We start from the raw sequence: 18,791 nt of genomic DNA, 5'->3' as shown, positions 1-18,791 counted from the left end.
TTTAGTGCGTGCAAACTCCCTGTTATACTGTATTTTCCAAATGGAAAACTACTCAATGTTATTTGTTTAAAACTTCTGTGATTTTTCATCTCCGTGTGAAAAATATATCCTGTGCAAATTTCCAGCCATGATGTAGGTTTGATGTTCTTTTTAAAAGTAAAAAAGGAGTGGAGATTGTGGGTTTGCATGTTTTTGACGTTTCACTATCGAGTTGTTGCTCGCAATTGAAAACTAATAAGTAAATCTCCACATAATGCTAAAAAGCATATTTCTGAGAAATTCTGTTAAGTTATGAGATGATTAATTGTGAACAGAAAAATTCATTATTACAATTACTTAACAGTACTTTTAAAAGCGACGACCTAAGGTTGTTGACCAAAATCAGGAATGTTGTCATGTTTTGGCACTTGACACCGTTGACAACTGGTAATGAATTTAATTTGAGAGGAAAAATAACTTCAGATTTTTAATCAAACTAATTTATTGTTCAATTAATCCATAAAAAATAGAAAACAAATTATGTATTCCTTTTACATTCCTATTCCAAAAAATCTCTTTGATAAGCTCACTGAGCACAGTGTGGCCATATTAAGACTAAAATGACTAGGTTGATAATTTGTACGAGCAACCTTAAAAAGTATGGAAAGTATGGAAATTAATCAGCGGTATTTTTACAACAAAATTATTGAGATCAAGGTTGAGCACACTTGAAGCAGACAGACTACATTTTGCAATTCGAAACTACAATTTCTGGCTCAGTTTAGAAGAACATGTACCATTGGTGCGTACATGAGTTACAGAAGAAGTTTACAGATGAGTTAGAAATTCTAGTTCCTAATTGCAAAATAAAGTCCGGATGAGACCTCATGTTTACTTGACGAGGTATGAAAAAGTCTGAATTAAAATACATTAATCTTGAGCATTTCGAAACGGCAAAGGAGCGGCTTTCATTCAACCCGGCAGAGGCTTGCATCAGATGAGTTGAAACTGTCATGCGCAGTGGACCGTTTGACAAATCTGCACTCAGTCTCGTTGTCGCCATCTGTCAATCCTTAATTGTTGTCTGTGGCCAATAGCAGCGCAGTTACTTGCAAATACAAAGTAAAAAGTTAACAAGAGTCAACTCATCTGACATAAGCTCTAGCTGATTTGAGTCCAATTTTTAAGCGCAAACTTGCACAGAGGTAAGAGCTTTAAGAGCCACAAATATAAGATTAACACATCTGTGCAAATTCCCTCCTAAAAACTGGGCGTTAGAAAAGGAACCTCTGACAGATCGTTGAGGGCTGATGGGTAAGTTATACTTGATCTACACATAAGTAAGTAACATTGATGATAATAACTGCTTGAAAGTCTCAAGATCATCAACCTAGATTCAAGGATCAAAACCAATCATTCTCTAAACCTACTCAATGCCTAGTCATATATTTGCTTACATGTATACAGAGAATTCTATCATCCTGATAATTTTATAAAGTCAAAATCTTGATGCTGCAATTACGAAAAAATTCAGCACTTCATAAAACGTAACAGCTTCAAATATTTTTTCAATTTCTATCTCAAGCAGCTCAACTGTTACAAAGTCAAAACAAAAAAAAATTCTTGACAAGAATTTGGAATGAATAATCAATGGCAAAACTGCAGAAACATGTATCTTAGTTTGCGGCATTGCCGGCTTCCAGTCATATTTTATTTTTGGAATGAGAAAAACTCCTCGAAGCCATTTCTTGGAAACTTCCCTGGTTCTTCCTCTCTGAGTGAGGAATAATCGGTGAAAATTTCAAGCCATAATGTTGATTCGGTTTACAGTCAAAAAATAAAATAGAAGCGGAGGCTTTGAAACATCAAAATCAAGATAAATGTTTTTGAAGTTTTACCATCTTGCTGAGCTAGCCGAGTTGCATCCAGTAAAAAATTAAATTCAGATGGCTTACATCATGGATTACATAAACAATAATCTCATACATCACAAATTAGAGCAAATGTTGCCTTTGGAAAAACTTGGTGAATGACTTCATTCGTTTATTTGATTGTACAATGGTCACAGTGTGTACTATGCAAAAGATTGTGACATTACCATGTTTTTCAAAAGGCCAACATGCATTGCCTGAATTTTGCATGTATCAATTATCAGAATACAACTTTACAAGAAGTTCAGGTGGACCATTTTTTGAACTTCTTCGCTTCGTGCATAAAAAGCAACAATTAAGGGATGGTAATGAATTTTATAAAAAATTAAATCAACCGCAACTCTTACTAATGAATTTTACAAAATTTCACAAAGTCTAGGTAAGCCCACAGATCTAAAATTGAAACTTAAGTTGGAGATGTCTGCAGCTCATGCTACTATCCTGAAACGAATGCTATCACTGTATTCCAAATTTTACATTTTTTCCTCAGGCGCAAGTGCTTTTTTCTAACTTTTTTAGGTTTATGCTTGGTTTCTTCTTCCATGTTTTCAAGATATTTATTTCATTTGGATGGAAATTTTGAATCTAACTACTAAGAAATACTAAGAATAGAATTATGTTTTTTGGTATGAGAGTTAACTGAGGATAAAATGCAAAATTTAGAAAGTAGTTTTAGCGTTACTGCTGCAAATGGCAGAGTTTTGTTTTGCACAGTGAAATCTTAACTTAAACCTTACAAATCATGTCTAACAGATTCTTTCAGTAATACAAGAAATTTCAAAAAATATCTGAGAATCATTAGGGAATAAATACATACAAAAAAGGTAACTAACCAAACAACACTTCATAAGAGTGTTCATTTGGTCGAACAAATCATTTTATCCTCTAAAAGAGGTAAGTCAAGGCATGCAATTCACAATTTCAAGAGGGACGGCTTAATGGTTTCAAGAAAGAAAAAAAAAAAATAATTGCAAACATTAAATGCTGGCTCATGTTTTCTTTTTTTTTTTTTTTTGTGAGAAATCATCAGTAAGGAACTCTCATTCATTTTTACACTTCGTAGAGGAACAATTAATGTGGACAAGGCAACTATAAAAAGTTACGGCAATTATACCTGAATAAGTCTCATGATCTAATCCAATATGGAGCGTCTGAATTTGAGCAAAAAGAAAATATTTTACTTTGCAACAGGTGCTCAGATCTTAACAAAACATTTCAGAAATTATCTCACTCCAAGAAACTTCTTTGTCATGGAGACAGTCGATTAATACTTCCATTTTAAGAATGGAACTTCTTGCAACTAGGGACTAACCTTCCTACCTAACAGATAATTTAAATAATAGGACTGCAAGCAAAGCTAAAAATGCTAATTGAAACAAAACATGCTGTATGAAAAAATGAACCTTTGCAATACTTGGACTCAAAAGCAAATAAAAATTAGAATAAGATTTGAGTATTAAATTAAAGAAAAATTTAATCTAAAAAAAAAAAAAAAAAAAAAAAAAAATCCTAATAATTAAAATACAGCAAATTAATGACTCTCATTCTTCCAGGCTGAAAAAGAACTACAAAAATATTAATATTCATTTTTCAGAGTAGATATGTCTTAGATACGATAGGTTAAACCTTCACAGCCAGGCATGTGGAGAGATGTCACTCAAAAATATGGCGAACATACACTGAAGCTTCCATATAAATTTTCAATAAAAACAAGGCTTCAAAAATAAGTTGTTGCTCCCTCTTATTTTACTTTAGTACAAATTACGAAATAAAACTGAATAACAATTAAATTAAGCTGATGAAAAGGAATGATAAATTTTAAATCAGTTATCGTTTGAGGAAAAAATAAAGCACTTATCAGCCATTTAGTGTGATAGGAGCTGCTCCATTGGATCATCAAGTTTGGAGATGGTCATTGAAAAATAAAGAAAAAGAAAATTGAGAAAATAAAATTGTAAAAATATAAAAATAAATGCAAAATTTGTGGTAGGATGAAGGTATGATGCTGCGAGGCTTATTACCGCCACGGAACTCTGCGCTTCATTTCGTTTGTCACTCTTGTGTCATGGGTTGATCGTTGAGATTTCTTTAAATTGAATGATGTAGCAGATCGGACATATCTTTTCTTCTTTGGGAGATCTTCTGAAAATAAAAACGAAGATAAAATGTTACGAAATTGTACAGAATTGGCTTGACTACAATCATTGAGCTCCTTTTATGAATGCAATATTAACAGGTCCTAATTAAAAGACCAGATGATTGGAAACAAGAGTACAGGGAGAGATTGTTGCCAATATTTACGGCCGAAAAACCATTTTGGCCCTTGAAAACACCAGAATGACCCCTAAGTACAGACTAACTTAGCCGGGATGACCTCTAAATTTATTAGTAAAATTGAAACCCGTGATTAATGATAATGGTTTGGGTTTTTTTTTTTGGTCTAATCCTCACTATCCAAAAATTATAGAATTCGGACAACCTTCTACCTTAATGAACTCATATGACAAAAACCCTCTGACATTTGCAAAAGTTGTGAGCAATGACTGCAACTATGCTATAAAATAGCTTCTTAAAAAAATTATGCGAGTTTTCCATTTTACCAGGTTTGATAAAGGTTATTACCTGATTTATTTTTTCGTCCTGGTTATCTTACCTGGTTAAATCAATTAAATTTTACAGTTAATCGGCTGGGTATTTATTTTGGACAATGCTCAGAAATCTGCGGAGTTAATCATAGATTTATACTTAATATGGTAGAAGTGGTTTTAAATCAGGGATTCTCTGTTTGGCTAGAAAATTCAAGGTCATTAAAAAGCTTAAAGTAAGTGTTGATCTTTTAAATCAATTATGGTAAGATCCTCTATCTTTAATGAAAGTTACTTTAACTTAATTCCGCAGATGGGGCCGTTATGATGATTTTATTCAATGCTGGCATTCTGGTTAAGATGATTAATTGTCTCAATAAGATTTTTTTACTGGTGCAGGTAAGATAACCAGGACGAAAAAATAAATCAGGTAATAAAATAGCTTCTCATGATGAAGCGACTTGACGCTGTTAAGTGTCTTTGTATTTCACCAAAAATTCTGTTTTCATTTGAATACAAGGATCGGTTTTGGGCTACCTAATTTTCTGGATTTATTCAGGCAGGTGGCGTACAAATTACTTGTAGATAGATTGATAAGTTGAGTGCTGCATTCACAGTATGTGAAAAAAGTAACTTTCTCTTTACATAATGCTTACCATGATAACTAGAGGACGTGAAAGTGTGAGATCGTGATCGGTAAGGCTTCTTTGGTACTTGAGCAAAGCTGTCGTTGCTACTTCTGAAAAAGATAGTGAAAGAGACCAATTAGAGTCTGTATGAATTTAAATTTTCTGATTATTTTCATAATTTCAATACATAATATCAATGACTTAAGAGAACTCCTCTTTGTCTTCATAAGAGTTTAAATTTTGTAACCTCAGAATTTAATTTTGGTATAAGAAATAACTTTGTTGCATAAAATACAGAAAATTGTATATTTTAACTACAATGGTATAAGCTGCTGCCATCTTTCAGAATTGCAGGTATTTCTAAGCCTCTACAATTTCCATAGAAGACTATGGAATTAGTTAAATTCAGCATAAAGCTGATATCTCACTACGGAGGAAAATTGTGCTTGTGAGTGAGCTTTTTTTTCCTCTGTAGTGAGATATTAGCTTGATGCTGAATTTAATGCACGTTGGCTAAAAAAAACTCCAACACACCGTGTTACGCCTCATGCGTCTACCGCAATCAGTTTGTCTATATCTCATGTTGAAAATGCTTTTTCGACCTTTTTAAGTAAAGGACTTTTTGTTTTTTCACAAAATTTTACCTAGTACGAGCAGGTATACTACAACCTTGTAAAAATTCCTTGCCACTACTCCATTGAAATTCGGCAGTCAAAACTGAAAATCTCTCATCTAATAAAGCTCTAAACCTATAATATACATCAGGGTGTCTCCTAAATCAGGCTGGGCAAAAATCAGTACTGTTACAGTACTTTTTCAGTAAGTAAATTTCCAAGAAACTTAGTGCCTCCGCAACAGAAAAATTCAGTACTTTTTCAGCACCTCCATTTGACGAATTAAAAAAAAATTTCAGAAATTTGAAATTTTTCCTCGAATGGACTACTAGACAAGGTACGAATTTGAGCAATCTGATACATGTTTCTTAACCAGAATTTCGCGTAAAACACGATTCACGCCTCGAAAATTACCAAAATTAACTCTAAACGAAGATATTAACGTTTTTATTACACATTGGTTACGAGGAATTTGGACTGCGCGCTCACAGGAAACTCAAAGCTCTACGTGAGTCAAATCGCGCACTACAACGGTTTCAGCAAGCTTCTCAATCGAGCAATGTTCATTTCCCACCATAAGTTTTTCAAAATATAAGCAATTAGCTAAAGCTGAGCCAAAGCGTCAAGATCGAGGTTGCCAGATTTTTATATCGTAGAGACTGTCGTGATAACGTTTAGCGCGCGATGTGAATCACGCAGAACATTGAGTTTTCATGAGCGGGTGGTTTGAATTCACGGATTAAGAATCATTAAATATCTTCGTAAGGTATTGATTTTGGTAATTTTCGTTGAGCGCATTGTGTTTTACGTGAAATTTTGGTTAGGAAACATGTATCAGAATGCTGAAATTCATACCTTGTCTAGTGGTCCATTGCAACAGAAATGAAGTAGACACACAATTTCATTGGGAGCTTGAAGATTAACTGACTGCACAGTCGCAATCTTGCAGGCAAATAATACTCTAAGAATCAAAAGACAGCGGATTGTATACTTTCCCGAATTAATTAAAAACATGAGTTGTGCGAAGGAAAAAATTCCGGACCTTCTTGAGGAATTTCTGCACTTTATCAGTACTTCCGGATCGCCCTTAAGAAATTAGTAATATTTCCGGAATTTACGAACTCATAGACACCCTGTACATACTTTGTACAGTTTTTCTGTGTGCTTCTAATTAACCTCAAGAACTCATTAGAGTCATTAAAAGTCAATAGGAGGTTACATAAGTAAGTAGAAGTCACTATAGTATATAAAGTAAATGGTATGAAATGTAAGTAATGAATATCAATTGGAACTCTGTAAAGGTATGAAACTTATTGGGCTTACTGGGAAAATTTTCTCTGCAAAGATCGTCTAGTTGCAGCAGAGAGAGGTTTCACTGTTGGGGTGCTGTTGTTTAGTTTCTGAGACTTCTTCAGTCGGTCAGCAGCTATTATTGCAAATTTTTCCGTTTGGGGATAGATGATGAATATTTCATGAATTTCATAGCAAGCTTTTGTTACCTGTGACATAAAATCATGAAAGGTGGAAATGATTATCCTGTGCCAGAAGTTATGACTATACTCGGTTCTATTTCAGAGCATCCCTGAAGAATGCGGCATTAACACATATTGACCTCACAAATAGAAAAGTTAAGGTAATGGGCAATGCAGATGGAAGCCAGGACTAGTGAGACCTTTCTTTTAACACCTTTTCAGTACCTACACTGTTGAATAGAAACTAAACATTTTAAGTACAAAGAAAATGATTCATTTCATGTATATTCATTCAATATTAGTTTCAGAGTGAGATTCTGAAGAATTTGTAAAAAAAAAGAAGGTCGAAGCATTTTTACATTTTTTTAATTAAGTCACAATATTTTGGAACTGATCAATAAGAGTCACGCGAAGAGACGACGTCATGTCCAGGCAGTTATGCTGGTATGGACATGTGCAAAGAATGTCGGAGGAGAGGTTGCCCAAACAAGTTTTGGATTGGGTACCACCTGGGAAGAGGCGACGGGGACGTCCCGTAAAGGGTTGGCGGCAGGGCGTTGACAAAGAGATGTTGCGGTGTCAGTTGCCCGATAACCTCTGGGAAGACAGGCATATGTGGCGCTTGGGTGTCGTAGAACGCCAGAGTGCGTTATAAAGCGACTTTATATATATATATCAATAAGAGTCATAATTTGTTAAAGTTCTTTGATTTTGGTTTTTTTAGAAACCCTTCTTTAGAATTGCACTTGAAAACTTATTCTGAGTTGATTAGCGATACATTGATTAGGTAAGAGAAAAATAGGATCTACAACAGAAATCTTCCAAGCATATCAAGAAGAACAAAGGCAATGGTATTTCTGGTTTCTTGGCCGATGACCAGGGGTGGTTGCGGTGTTGCAACCATATACAGAAATTGTTAGGATGTTTCAGAATGGAACAAAGTGTAGATCTTATCTTGCCATACTATACCATATATCGAATCAGCAATCTTCATCTTCATTGGAGAAGTCATACAGATAAATTGTTGAAGAGAGGAGATTTCAAGAAATATATTTACCTGCTGAATTAATCTCGCATGAAACTCATAATCAGCTAGGGTAGGCGAAGGCTCTTGCTGGATTTCAAGAGCACATTTGATGGATTTTTGAATCATTTCAATTAAAAGTTGAACACGTTCTGTTTTCATTAGTCTTCTAACAAAATATCCTCGTATACCAGCTTGAATAATTGTTGCCGCTTTCTGGAAAGCAAATAAGGGTGAAATAAAAAATGTAACGAAAGATTAGTATAAGAAAATAGTTTTTAAAATTATCACATCAAAGTATCCAATATTAACTTGAAACTGAGGTTGAAAATATTCAATCATGCTTTTTTGTTTTTTAGAGGAGAAACTTTCTATACCAGCTCATAAAAAAATTCTGTGATTCTCTCTCCTTTTTTACAAATATTTTAAGATGGCTTTGGGAGACTTAGTTCATATAATACTTGACGCTCTAGAAGAGAAGGGTGTAAGTCTGCACCACAGGTGTTTTACAGGAGAGAAGGGGGGTGTTCAAAACAGCATTCTATAACACTTAAGTGGGCGTGTAGCACTAGTTGTTTGAAAACCTCAATACAAGGTAGCATTTTATATCCAAAATTCAAAATGAAAAAGTAATGTGAATGGAAAGGGGGTTGTAAAAGAATCTGATTATGTATCAAATGAACAGCCTTCACTGAGTAATACAAACAAAAAATTTGAAAACGGCCAAGACGGTATGAATGTTTTTGTGATTGCAACATCAAGTAATTTTGTTGCAATTTCATACTACTGTTCTACTGACAGCTAAAGTTGATTTTGAACAGAAATAGGAGGTAACTCATTTCTTTCCGTTTGTAAAAGCATAAAAAAGCTGAAATCTACAAACAAAAATATGCAAAAACTTACAATTTCAAGCTCATTATAGCTCTTCTTTGGATAAAACTTAGTGGCTGGAACATTGTTCATAAACCAAATCTTGTTCGGAACCATCTTAGACATATTGGGAGGCAGCGAGTAACGAGTGATGGCAAGACCAGAATTTGAGGTTTGTTTGAAACCAGGCGTTGAGCTGAAGAAAGTCATACTAGCCGAATCAGAGGAAGGTAGAGGAGTGATACCCCGATTCACCGGTATTTCATCGTAGCTGGGCGGAATCTTAGCGCTTTTTTCACTCTTAGCAGACTTTGGAGATGTAGACGATGAACTAAGTCCGTTTGACAAGTTGAGCAGAATTGTTTCCGTGATTTTTTTCTGCTTCTGCTCCAACAAGTTTTGCTCCTCGATCTGTTTCTGTTTCAGTAATTCCATTTGTTGCTGATGTTTGGTCTGCAATTCTTGAAGTAAAATTGACAAAGTTTTGTCAGAAACTTCAGCATCACTGAGGATGCTGCTTTCTCTATCCCTGAAAGATGAAACGGAGGCATCGTTGAATTCCGAGCCACTCAATGATATCGTATCACAAAATGAGTTGTTTAAGGAATTATTAGTTGACAGAGTCTTAGCATTTTTCGGATTGAAGTCCAGCTGTTTTCGTGACCTGTTAGACTCTCGGCTACCACCAGAGGCAGATTTCCTATTATTATTTGTCAAATCTGCAAAATTTGTTGGGGGAGTGCGATCAAGAACTTGTGCAATGTTGCTGTTCCTTCCTGGGCTTGAATTGGCTTGAAATGGTGAGCTCTTGATAACTGGACTTTCATCGATCAAACTTTCCACATCTGAATGAGAGCAAGGCGGGCTTAAGTGTAGATAGATACTTTCATTGCATGTTTCTTGCAAATTTTTTACGTTCTGAAGTGATGTTCTAGACTGTGACTTGTTGATATTTCTTCCGTTTGTTGTACAATTAACAATGTTAGAATTAATTGGAGACAGAGGGACATCTTCCTCACTCACATGCAAAGATTTTTTGAAACTTTCATTGAGGTTTGGCAGCTCATACTGCATGTTCTTGTTTTCATCCATTACGATTTCTTTGGTACAAATACTTGAGCCAAAACTGCTTGTGTCACTATGATGATCTGTTTCAAAGTTTCGCAGATTTTCTCGTTCGTTGATGTTCAACTGTAAATCACTCTTCTTACTGTTTAAATGTGGACGTCTACAAAGACTGGAGGGCTTATTTTTCTTCGGAGGAATGTCAGGCTTGAATGGAACGAAGCCAAGACTACTTCGGCGCAAAGGCATATACACAGGCAGCTTGGACTGATTTAATATAGACTTAGAGTCATCACTGATGTTCATTTTGTCCTCGATCAAAGATGAGAACAACCTTTCATGCTTGATTCGACTCACTTTTTTGGCTTCATTAAGATGGTTTCTGATTGTTGTATTTTTAAATGAACACTGGGATCGCTCTGAAAGCTTATGATATCGCTGTGGAATCTTCGTTGACAGTGGAATGCGAGAGGGTGAACTTGAGATATTTTCCGTTGAGCAGAACCAGGTTTTAGGTTCAGGACTTGATCGAAGACTGGTCGGCAAAGATAAACTGGTACCTTCACGAGAAACACCTGTTTTCCTGAGAAAAGCTTTTCTTAGCTCCATATTTATGTCTTTCTTCTTGGCTTTGATAAATGGTCGCGACTTTGGAGTATTTCTCAAGGACCTCTCTCTAGAGGAGAGTTTTAAGTCTTTGATTTTCGAGACGTCCAAACTACTTTCATCGTCAAGGCAAGGAGATAGTTGATCATGGACTAACTGATTAGGAATAGATTCACTGTTACAGGAGATCTGACTGCGTGAATCGACAACACGTTTGGCAGATTCATCCAAAGTGACGATCGATTCAATGTCAGAAGATATAGTTTCATTATCGCTAGCTGTGGAAAGTGCACCTGTGCTTGACTCAGGTGGTTTGTGATTTGGACAACTAACATCATAGTTTGCATTGTAACACTGACCGGATGAAGTCCTCTGTTTCTTGGCGCTATTACTCAATTTTGACACTTCAGTGAAGGATTCAGAATTTGAGTTTTGACTGATGCTCACATCTTCAATTTGATTTGATCGCAGCAAAGCCATGAGCTGAGGACTTGGAGTCTCCAGCGTGTATGAGTTTCGACGCACAGAACGGTTGAGACTTTTATCATTTTCGTTAATACTCTGGTTGTCAATGTCTGTTTTAGGGGAGTCTTTAGGGTGATCGACTTCATTATTTTCTGGAGGAAAAAATTGCTGAGAATCTGAAACAATGGGTATTACTGAAGTTACAGGGTCAGATGTTGAATCGATGGCTTCAGACTGAGTGAACGAGTCCTTTCTTTGAGATATTTTTTGCTCGATTCCAGCAGCCAGCTGTTTATATTTCTGCATTTCTTGCCGAATTTCAGCAGTCATCTATAAAATAAACAAAATGAATTATGAGACTGAATCAGAGTAAAATATTAAGCAGGAAATATCAAAAAGTTCGATAAAAGACTTTCTCTTCTATACGGAGAAAAAAAACACGGTTATTCGACGATTACCACGGTAATAATGTCACACGGGATTCCACGGCAGAGGAACCGTGGATTTCAGTAATATTATTAAGATCACAGTAGCATAACCATGCTCATTATACTAAGTCTGTGCCCACAGTAATATTACGGTGAACACGGTCATATCACCGTGCTCATCGTTACAAGAATCAAAATCCACGGTTCTACTAACGTGGAATTCTGTGTGACATTACTAACATTGTAACGGTAGAATAAGTGTGTTTTTTTTCTCGGTGTACTTTAAAGTTAAGGGACAAAGAGAGTGGAATTTAAGTTTACATAGTGACACACTGTTATAGGTAGAGGACTTTCGAAGACTTTCTACGTAGCATATAGCTTTTATTTTGAGGTCTTTCTGAGTAGCTTTTGAAATTATTTTTCAGAGACATTTCCAATGAATTTGTGCACCTTTTCAACAGAGGACATTTACATCTACATAGAATGCTGAATAAATGTAGTTGATACAGTCTTCGTTGGTTAAAGGTGAGAAAAAAATGAAGAGGGCGCCATGAAGTTGAGAAGAAAATAATTTTTTTAAATAAACTTTTTAAAAACTCTAACAACAAGAAAAATTGGAGATGCAAGCAGGAAAAAGAAACCAATATTTTAGAGCTAGAACCTGTAATTTTGACCAACTGACCAGTTAAGATATAAAAGGTAAATGCGACTACCAACAAAGCATCGTTAATTCTACATTTTTTCTATAAAATTTTGTTGTTCTACATACCACTTTTAGGGAGGGAACTGAAGCATCAATAATTTAAATACAATTTTATTTTTCTGTGCGATTAAATTAGACACAGGAAAAATAGGACATTTTTGCCCTGACAGAGAATTACAGTTAATGATATTGGCGAGAAGCTGCTGTTTCCCAGCCATTTTCATCGCGGTACTGTTGCCATTGTGTATGCCCTGGAACTTTCCCTAATTCTTTTTTTTCTTTCATTGTAGCGTTTAATATACTGGAGACCAAAAATTTGCTGACCAATTTGTTTAATATTTGTAAACGTTTTCCTTATTCCAAAGGATTTAGATTCAGCTTGCAATCTTGGTGACAAATTTAATGAAAATTGCAAAATTTGATCTTTTGATCCCAGTTGAATAAAATCACTCTACCTACTGTAAATTTTGTCTTTGAAGACAGACGCAATGTTAAATTGTTCTTTCAATTCCTGAGTTTTTCACATGCGTGAATCTGAGTATAATTGTGTTTTAGTCGGTAAACCTAGTGAATTTAGCAGATAAGACATGAAAATGTTTTCTCTTTGTTGACAATCATATTTCAAGTACATGTAGGTCTATACTGCTGCAATTGAGGGTAGATTAATCGTTACATACCAATGGGGGTAAGATGGGAAGTCCACCAATATAGATGCAGGAAGTATACTGAGGTTTATGCATTGTTCTGGAATGAAAATTGAGAAATTAGTCGATATTAGTATCCAGTTGGAGTTAAAAAACCAGCCTGCAGCCTAGGTAGGTACTGCCATTAGAAAGCCTGCAGTACTGTCAAAAAAAATTTCAATACCACTTGCGAGCTGCATACATTTACAAGACAAGAACTTTCGAAGAAAGTAAATTTACACTTCTTGGTATGTTACCTTGCTAGGCAGGCTTACTATAGAAAACTTGAATTGAGTGCCAAGTTCCAGAGTAACCAAGTGACAGTCAATATAATATAAAAAATTATTCACTTACAGCCCATTTATTTTTCAAGAAAAGAAGCAAATTACCACGGTGTAAGTCGGCAATTACATAACTCGGTTTGCGACGTCGCAGACTTCCTGTCACACTTTATTTTTTTAAACGGAAAACTACTCAGCGGTAATTCTTTAAAACTACCTTGATTTTTCTTCTCTGTGCAAAAAATTTTGCATAAATTTCAAGGAATGATGTCAATTTGCTCTCCTTTAAAAAATAACATAGAGGCGGAGATTTTCAGACATCGCAAACAAGTTATGTGATTGCCGAATTACACTATCGATTACCTTCTTCAATAGACCGCAATGGTATCAATCTGTTTGCAAAAATTGCTCCAACAATGGAGTCTTATCTTGTTGGTAGAGACTGCACAAATGGTGATGTGTGAAGTCTTGATAAGTTAGTGTACCAATTAGAGATAGTATGCTACTTGTAGCTCAGTACAAGGAGGTTTGATTGAAAGGTAATGCCAAACAGGGTGGTCAATCAATGAAGAGCACTAGAAGATCCACCAACTTCATGACTGCACTGTAACTAACAACAGAAATCCCGATGGCAGATCTCCAGACACACAAGTGAACAGCAGCTAACGTATTTTAGATCAGCTCTGGTAATGTCCTCCTCCTTTAAACTAGGCTAAAATTAACCATACGGTAAGTTCATCACAATTTTTAGCGGGTTCTCTTTAGGGCTTCAAGCAGAACTGATGAACATGTGGTCAGCAAGTCTGTGTCCTAGTTCAGACAAAATTGTTGAACTTCCAACTCCAAAGACTTCAACATCGATTCGGTACTCTATGTATTTGGATACACTACATCCGATGGAAGATCTTGCCACTAGTATTGACGATATATACATTTGGCAGCAATCGGAGACTACTTAGGCTGAGTTCGGTAGGAGCTGAAATTTAGGGCTGGAGTTACTTGGTAAGCTGTCAAGTCAGCGGCTAAGTTCCATTTTCCGCTTGAAAGCACACTAAGACAAGAGAGATAAGACATTTACATTGAGGAAAGGAATCCAATCTTGATTAAGAAAAGATATAATGAGCACATTACCTGGATGAATAGATTGAGAACAGTGAGAGACAAGAGAGCTAAGGTCAGTGTGAAGCAAGGCACAAATGCTAGACAAAATTCGCAAGGAAAGGCAACAGCTTCAAGGCACAAACTAGATGTGATTCCATAAGGCAAATACCGGGGTTCTTTGACGACATTCAATTGGAAATATTGACAAATATTGAGAATTGTCCTGGAGATTTGTGCGGTAGAGACTCAGATAATGAACATTATCCGTTATCACAAAAAATTGTAAACAACAAAATCCCGCGACTTCAAAATTTCCCCACACGTCACCATTCATCGTTTATCCATCGGTTCCTTCTCAAAAGCGCGGTTCCTACAAACGCGCTCTTTTTAATTCAAATTTTATGAGCGGGAAAAAAAGAGCGACAACTACCTTGATCAGATGCTTTTACGCTAAGTAAATAAAAAATGCTGTCTATTCACTGGATTTAATTTGGATTGCAATACCTAGCTTTTTAAATTAGATTTCTTATTGTACGTGAGGGGCTTGGAAGACAAGTGGGATAAGTGCAGTTTTTGAGAAAATTTAGGTATTAATGATTTCAACTAGAACGAGTCTCAAAATATATTCTGTGGAAAAATCACTACTTAGATCCAATTGTTAAGTATCAAAAAGCGAGTTTGAACTTTCTTTCAGCCATAAAGCTCCACATAATTTTGAAACTTTTAAACACATATTTCTTGAAATAGCAAAAACTGCACACAGGGCCGGATTTATCTACCTACTTGCCGCCCATGGGCCACCTGTATTTTGCCGCTCCCTTCTCATTCGTTTTGGAACATCAATAAAAACCATCAAGTGAATGTGCCGGAGGGGGAGGGGTGCATAAGACGCGTTTACCTACTCGGGTTGGACACATTTTTTGCGAAAGCCCTGTCAACACTACTAGCAAAATTTCACGGAACTTTGCGCGAAAGTGAAGTTCCGTAAACATATCTCTGTGTAGACAAGGTCCTCCATTTATAAGAAATGAACCAAAACATTGAAAGAACAAACATAAATGTGGTTTAATACTTTTAACGTCCGCCGCTGCGCCGCGCCGCGCCGGGCTGATCGCACTGTGTTTGGCGCAATGCGTGAAGTATTCCTGCAGTCTTGTAGGCGCTACGCGTTTCACGCCAACCGCTCCAGACCGCACTGTGTTTGACGCAATGAATGAAGTATTCATGCAGTCTTGTAGGCGCTAATATGTGTTACATGCCGACCGCCGTGCCGTGCCGTGCCGAAGGCTTGTCCTTTTCATTGTCCTTTTCATTGTCCTTTTCATTGTCCTTTTCATTGTCCTTTTCATTGTCCTTTTCATTGTCCTTTTCATCTCAAGTCCTCGTCATCATTCCTCTCTGCGCTGAGCTCCGGGCAAAATTGCGTGCTTAGTTCCTCTCTTAACTCGACTAATTAAAGACGCTGTCTCTTTTATCTCCGAAAAAAAACGATAAAATTAGAAATTACTATATTCTTAGGAAAGAGAGATTTTGTCCCCTTTTCTCATTGATAATTTTTTTTTCTGATTCCGATTTTTTTTATACCTACATTTAAAAAAATTGCAAAATTTGCCGCCCCCTAAATTTGCCGCCATGGGCCGCGGCCCATGTGGCCACCCCCTTAATCCGGCCCTGCACGTATCCCACTTGTCCTCCAAGCCCCTCGATTCATCTATGCAGGTATTGTCTCCGATTTAAACTGAATGAGGTAGTTAATGACCCTTCAAACGTTTAAGTTCTTGTTATAGCTTATGAGTTTTAACTTCAGTTACGCATATCGATGGTGAAACATAGAGTACATACCTAGAGTGGTAATGTAAATGGGAGAGCTGGCGCCATGTTCTGCTCGACGAGTTCCGAGCCCGGTGTGCGCCGAGTTCGAGTCACTTTTTCGATACATGTTCGATCCAAATTGGTGGTATGGAATACGTGGTGATTCCTATCTTCTTTGTTTACATCGGATGGCCGGGTACCCGTGTATCGCAAAGAATCGATTATGTATCGAAAAAGTGACCCGACGTCACACAGGAGTCTCGGAATTCGGGACCTGGAAAATGCTTAAAAGTGGCGCCAGCTCACCCACATACATTACGACTCTACGTACTCTATGTGGTGAAAGAGCAGAGGTGCGTATCTAAATATTTGACAGTTTTCAGTGAGCTGCATAGACGTGTTGTTGAAGATGTCGTCTATCTGCCAGCAAGAAACTATAATCGAAAAAAATCCGGAAGTCACCTAAAACCGGAGAGCTTTCTTCGCGTATCTCGGGCTTAAGTGCAGAAGTACGTATCTCGTTCTGGCCCCTTCATTTGATTCGGCGCGCCATACGCACAACGCGCTCTCCTCGGTGTTTCCTGCTTACAGCATACGTAAGCTGATCAGCTGCTCTGTGTTTTTCTAAATTTTTGGGAATTCTCTGGTTTTGAAAAGTTGCTGAATGCTTATCACTCGTATGCTCTCCAGTGTCTTTTCTTAGGTACCTATTACTAGCGGCGCAAAGCGTTCATGATTGCACTGGCCCAGTTGACATGAAACCATGAGACAAGTTTTTGGCAAGTATCTCTGTTGGATTTCGCAATTTCTTTTTTATCGTCCAAAATGGGACACCCTAGGGGACAGCCCCAAGGGTTGGGTTCCATGGATGTCAGATAAGGCATCCCCCGGGGAGTTGAGCTCCTTGGATGCCAAGGGGAGCTGCCCGTGGGGGTTCGACTTCTTGGATATCAGGTGGGGCAGCCCCTAGGGGGTTAGGCGTCATGGATGCCAGGTGGGCCACCTGAGGTTTTGTTCCCCAAAAAAACATGTATCACATTGCTGAAAGTCGTACCCTGTTGCCTGAGTCAATGATTTGCCTTCAATTGGCGGGCTATGCAAAATTACTGTCGTGACGCTCGAATAGTGGTATCAGAATTTCGCATTAAGATTACACAGTGGGTTGAAGGCGCTCTTCTGTATCGTATCTGAGTGGCCCTGTACAACGATGTTGACCAGAAATTGTCAGAATTTTGGAGTCTTCAATCGAGCCCTAATTTTTGAAAAATGCACGAAGTACATTATTGCACGTTGCAAGTTTTCTTTCTGTAAGTTTTATTTCAAAATAGAGCGTAAAACGCTCTGTTCAGATCGTGGGTTTTAAGTCTTCTTGCTTTGGTCATCTTATTCTCATTCAAGGCTGAGAGAGCCGCCGCGCCGTGTACAAAATCGCAACTCACTCAAAAGCAGTTGTGAATTCAGTAAGTTTTGCACGGATAACAGTCACGATAGAAGAATGCTACTTGGGTTCAGAGTGGGCCCAGAAACGGCCCTCACATTGATGCCCCTTCTTTTGCAGAGGATACAGCACTGCCATTCTGAGGAAAAACGCCGTAATAACATTCGATAGTTGCCAAATTTCCCCAGATTAATCATGTTTTTTAGAAGAGTTACTCATATATTTCCTTGAAATTTCCAGGTATTTTAGATCGAATTTCGAACAAAATCGTCTGAAAAATTTGAAGCAAAACAATAAAAAAAATTCTAGTAAATTCGGGTTTTCATCGAGGGGAATCTGGCAACACCTGAAGGCTCATATGACGTTTTTCCTAAGCACGGTGGAGTAGGAGGATGGCAAATATCCGAACTACCTTGCGAAGGAGGAACGTTGTATGAACAATTGAGAGTTGCCAAATTCCCTTCGATAAAATGTTTATTTTTGAAGAAAGCTATGGATGTTTCTCCTTTGAAGTTTCAGGAGATTCAAGTGAAATTGCGAACAAAATTATCCGAAAAATTGGAGGTAAAACGGGTGCAAATTGTCCCGAAAATTCGTGATTTGTTGAAGGAAATTTGGCAACGCCTGAAGGCTCATACGGCGTTTTACCTTAGCATAGCAGCTTAGCACGGCATCGTACTTCTATCGGAGATTCCTCGTTTCAAAATGCAGTCAAATGGACTGCATTTTGCAATTTAGAACCATAGATTCTGGCTCATCTGAAAGAAGACTTATGTGCATAGGGGAAGCAATGGCACATACGTTGTTTTTAAACCGCGTCAGAATCTATAGTTCCAAATTGCAAAATGCAATCCAAATCATGGCTCATCTATGAGAGTCGGATTGCGGCTTACATCACAACGCGAAGAGGCAGAACCAGCCTCGAAGCACTCACCCGCGAGGACCTTGCTGCCCGAGTCGGACCAACAGCGTGCGGTTTTCCGCCGCAAGTGGAGGGGGAGGGGGAGGGGGAGGGGTATCCGAGGAAGTTGCGTGGCCGGTCACATGGACGTCGGGAGCCACGGACACGCCGCGCCGTCTACGTTCACCTGAGCCAAGTGAGAGT

General features: G+C 37.4%; 1 protein-coding gene across 2 annotated transcripts; it reads right to left on the bottom strand.

Annotated features, from left to right (window-relative positions):
• Positions 1 to 463: 463 nt before the first annotated feature.
• Positions 464 to 14,749, bottom strand: LOC109042034 (Centriolar coiled coil protein 110kDa). 2 transcript variants are annotated; one of them, XM_019058584.2, is made up of 7 exons: positions 14,467 to 14,749; positions 13,049 to 13,115; positions 9,138 to 11,570; positions 8,268 to 8,450; positions 7,062 to 7,237; positions 5,152 to 5,234; positions 464 to 4,052 (listed from the first exon to the last, which is right to left on the bottom strand). In XM_019058584.2, exons 2-7 carry the CDS (start codon positions 13,109 to 13,111, stop codon positions 3,928 to 3,930), a joined length of 3,063 nt encoding a protein of 1,020 aa, XP_018914129.2. In that variant the 5' UTR covers positions 13,112 to 13,115; positions 14,467 to 14,749; the 3' UTR covers positions 464 to 3,927. The 2 variants fall into 2 exon arrangements, with proteins under 2 accessions (XP_018914129.2, XP_072158005.1); XM_072301904.1 differs by having other exon boundaries at positions 464 to 4,049.
• Between the last annotated feature and the right edge of the window lie 4,042 nt (positions 14,750 to 18,791).

Source organism: Bemisia tabaci, chromosome 6 (genome assembly GCF_918797505.1).
Source record: "Bemisia tabaci chromosome 6, PGI_BMITA_v3".
Lineage (NCBI taxonomy): Eukaryota > Metazoa > Arthropoda > Insecta > Hemiptera > Aleyrodidae > Bemisia > Bemisia tabaci.
Note: the sequence above shows the minus strand (reverse complement) of the source record. Positions and strands in the feature narration are given on the sequence as shown.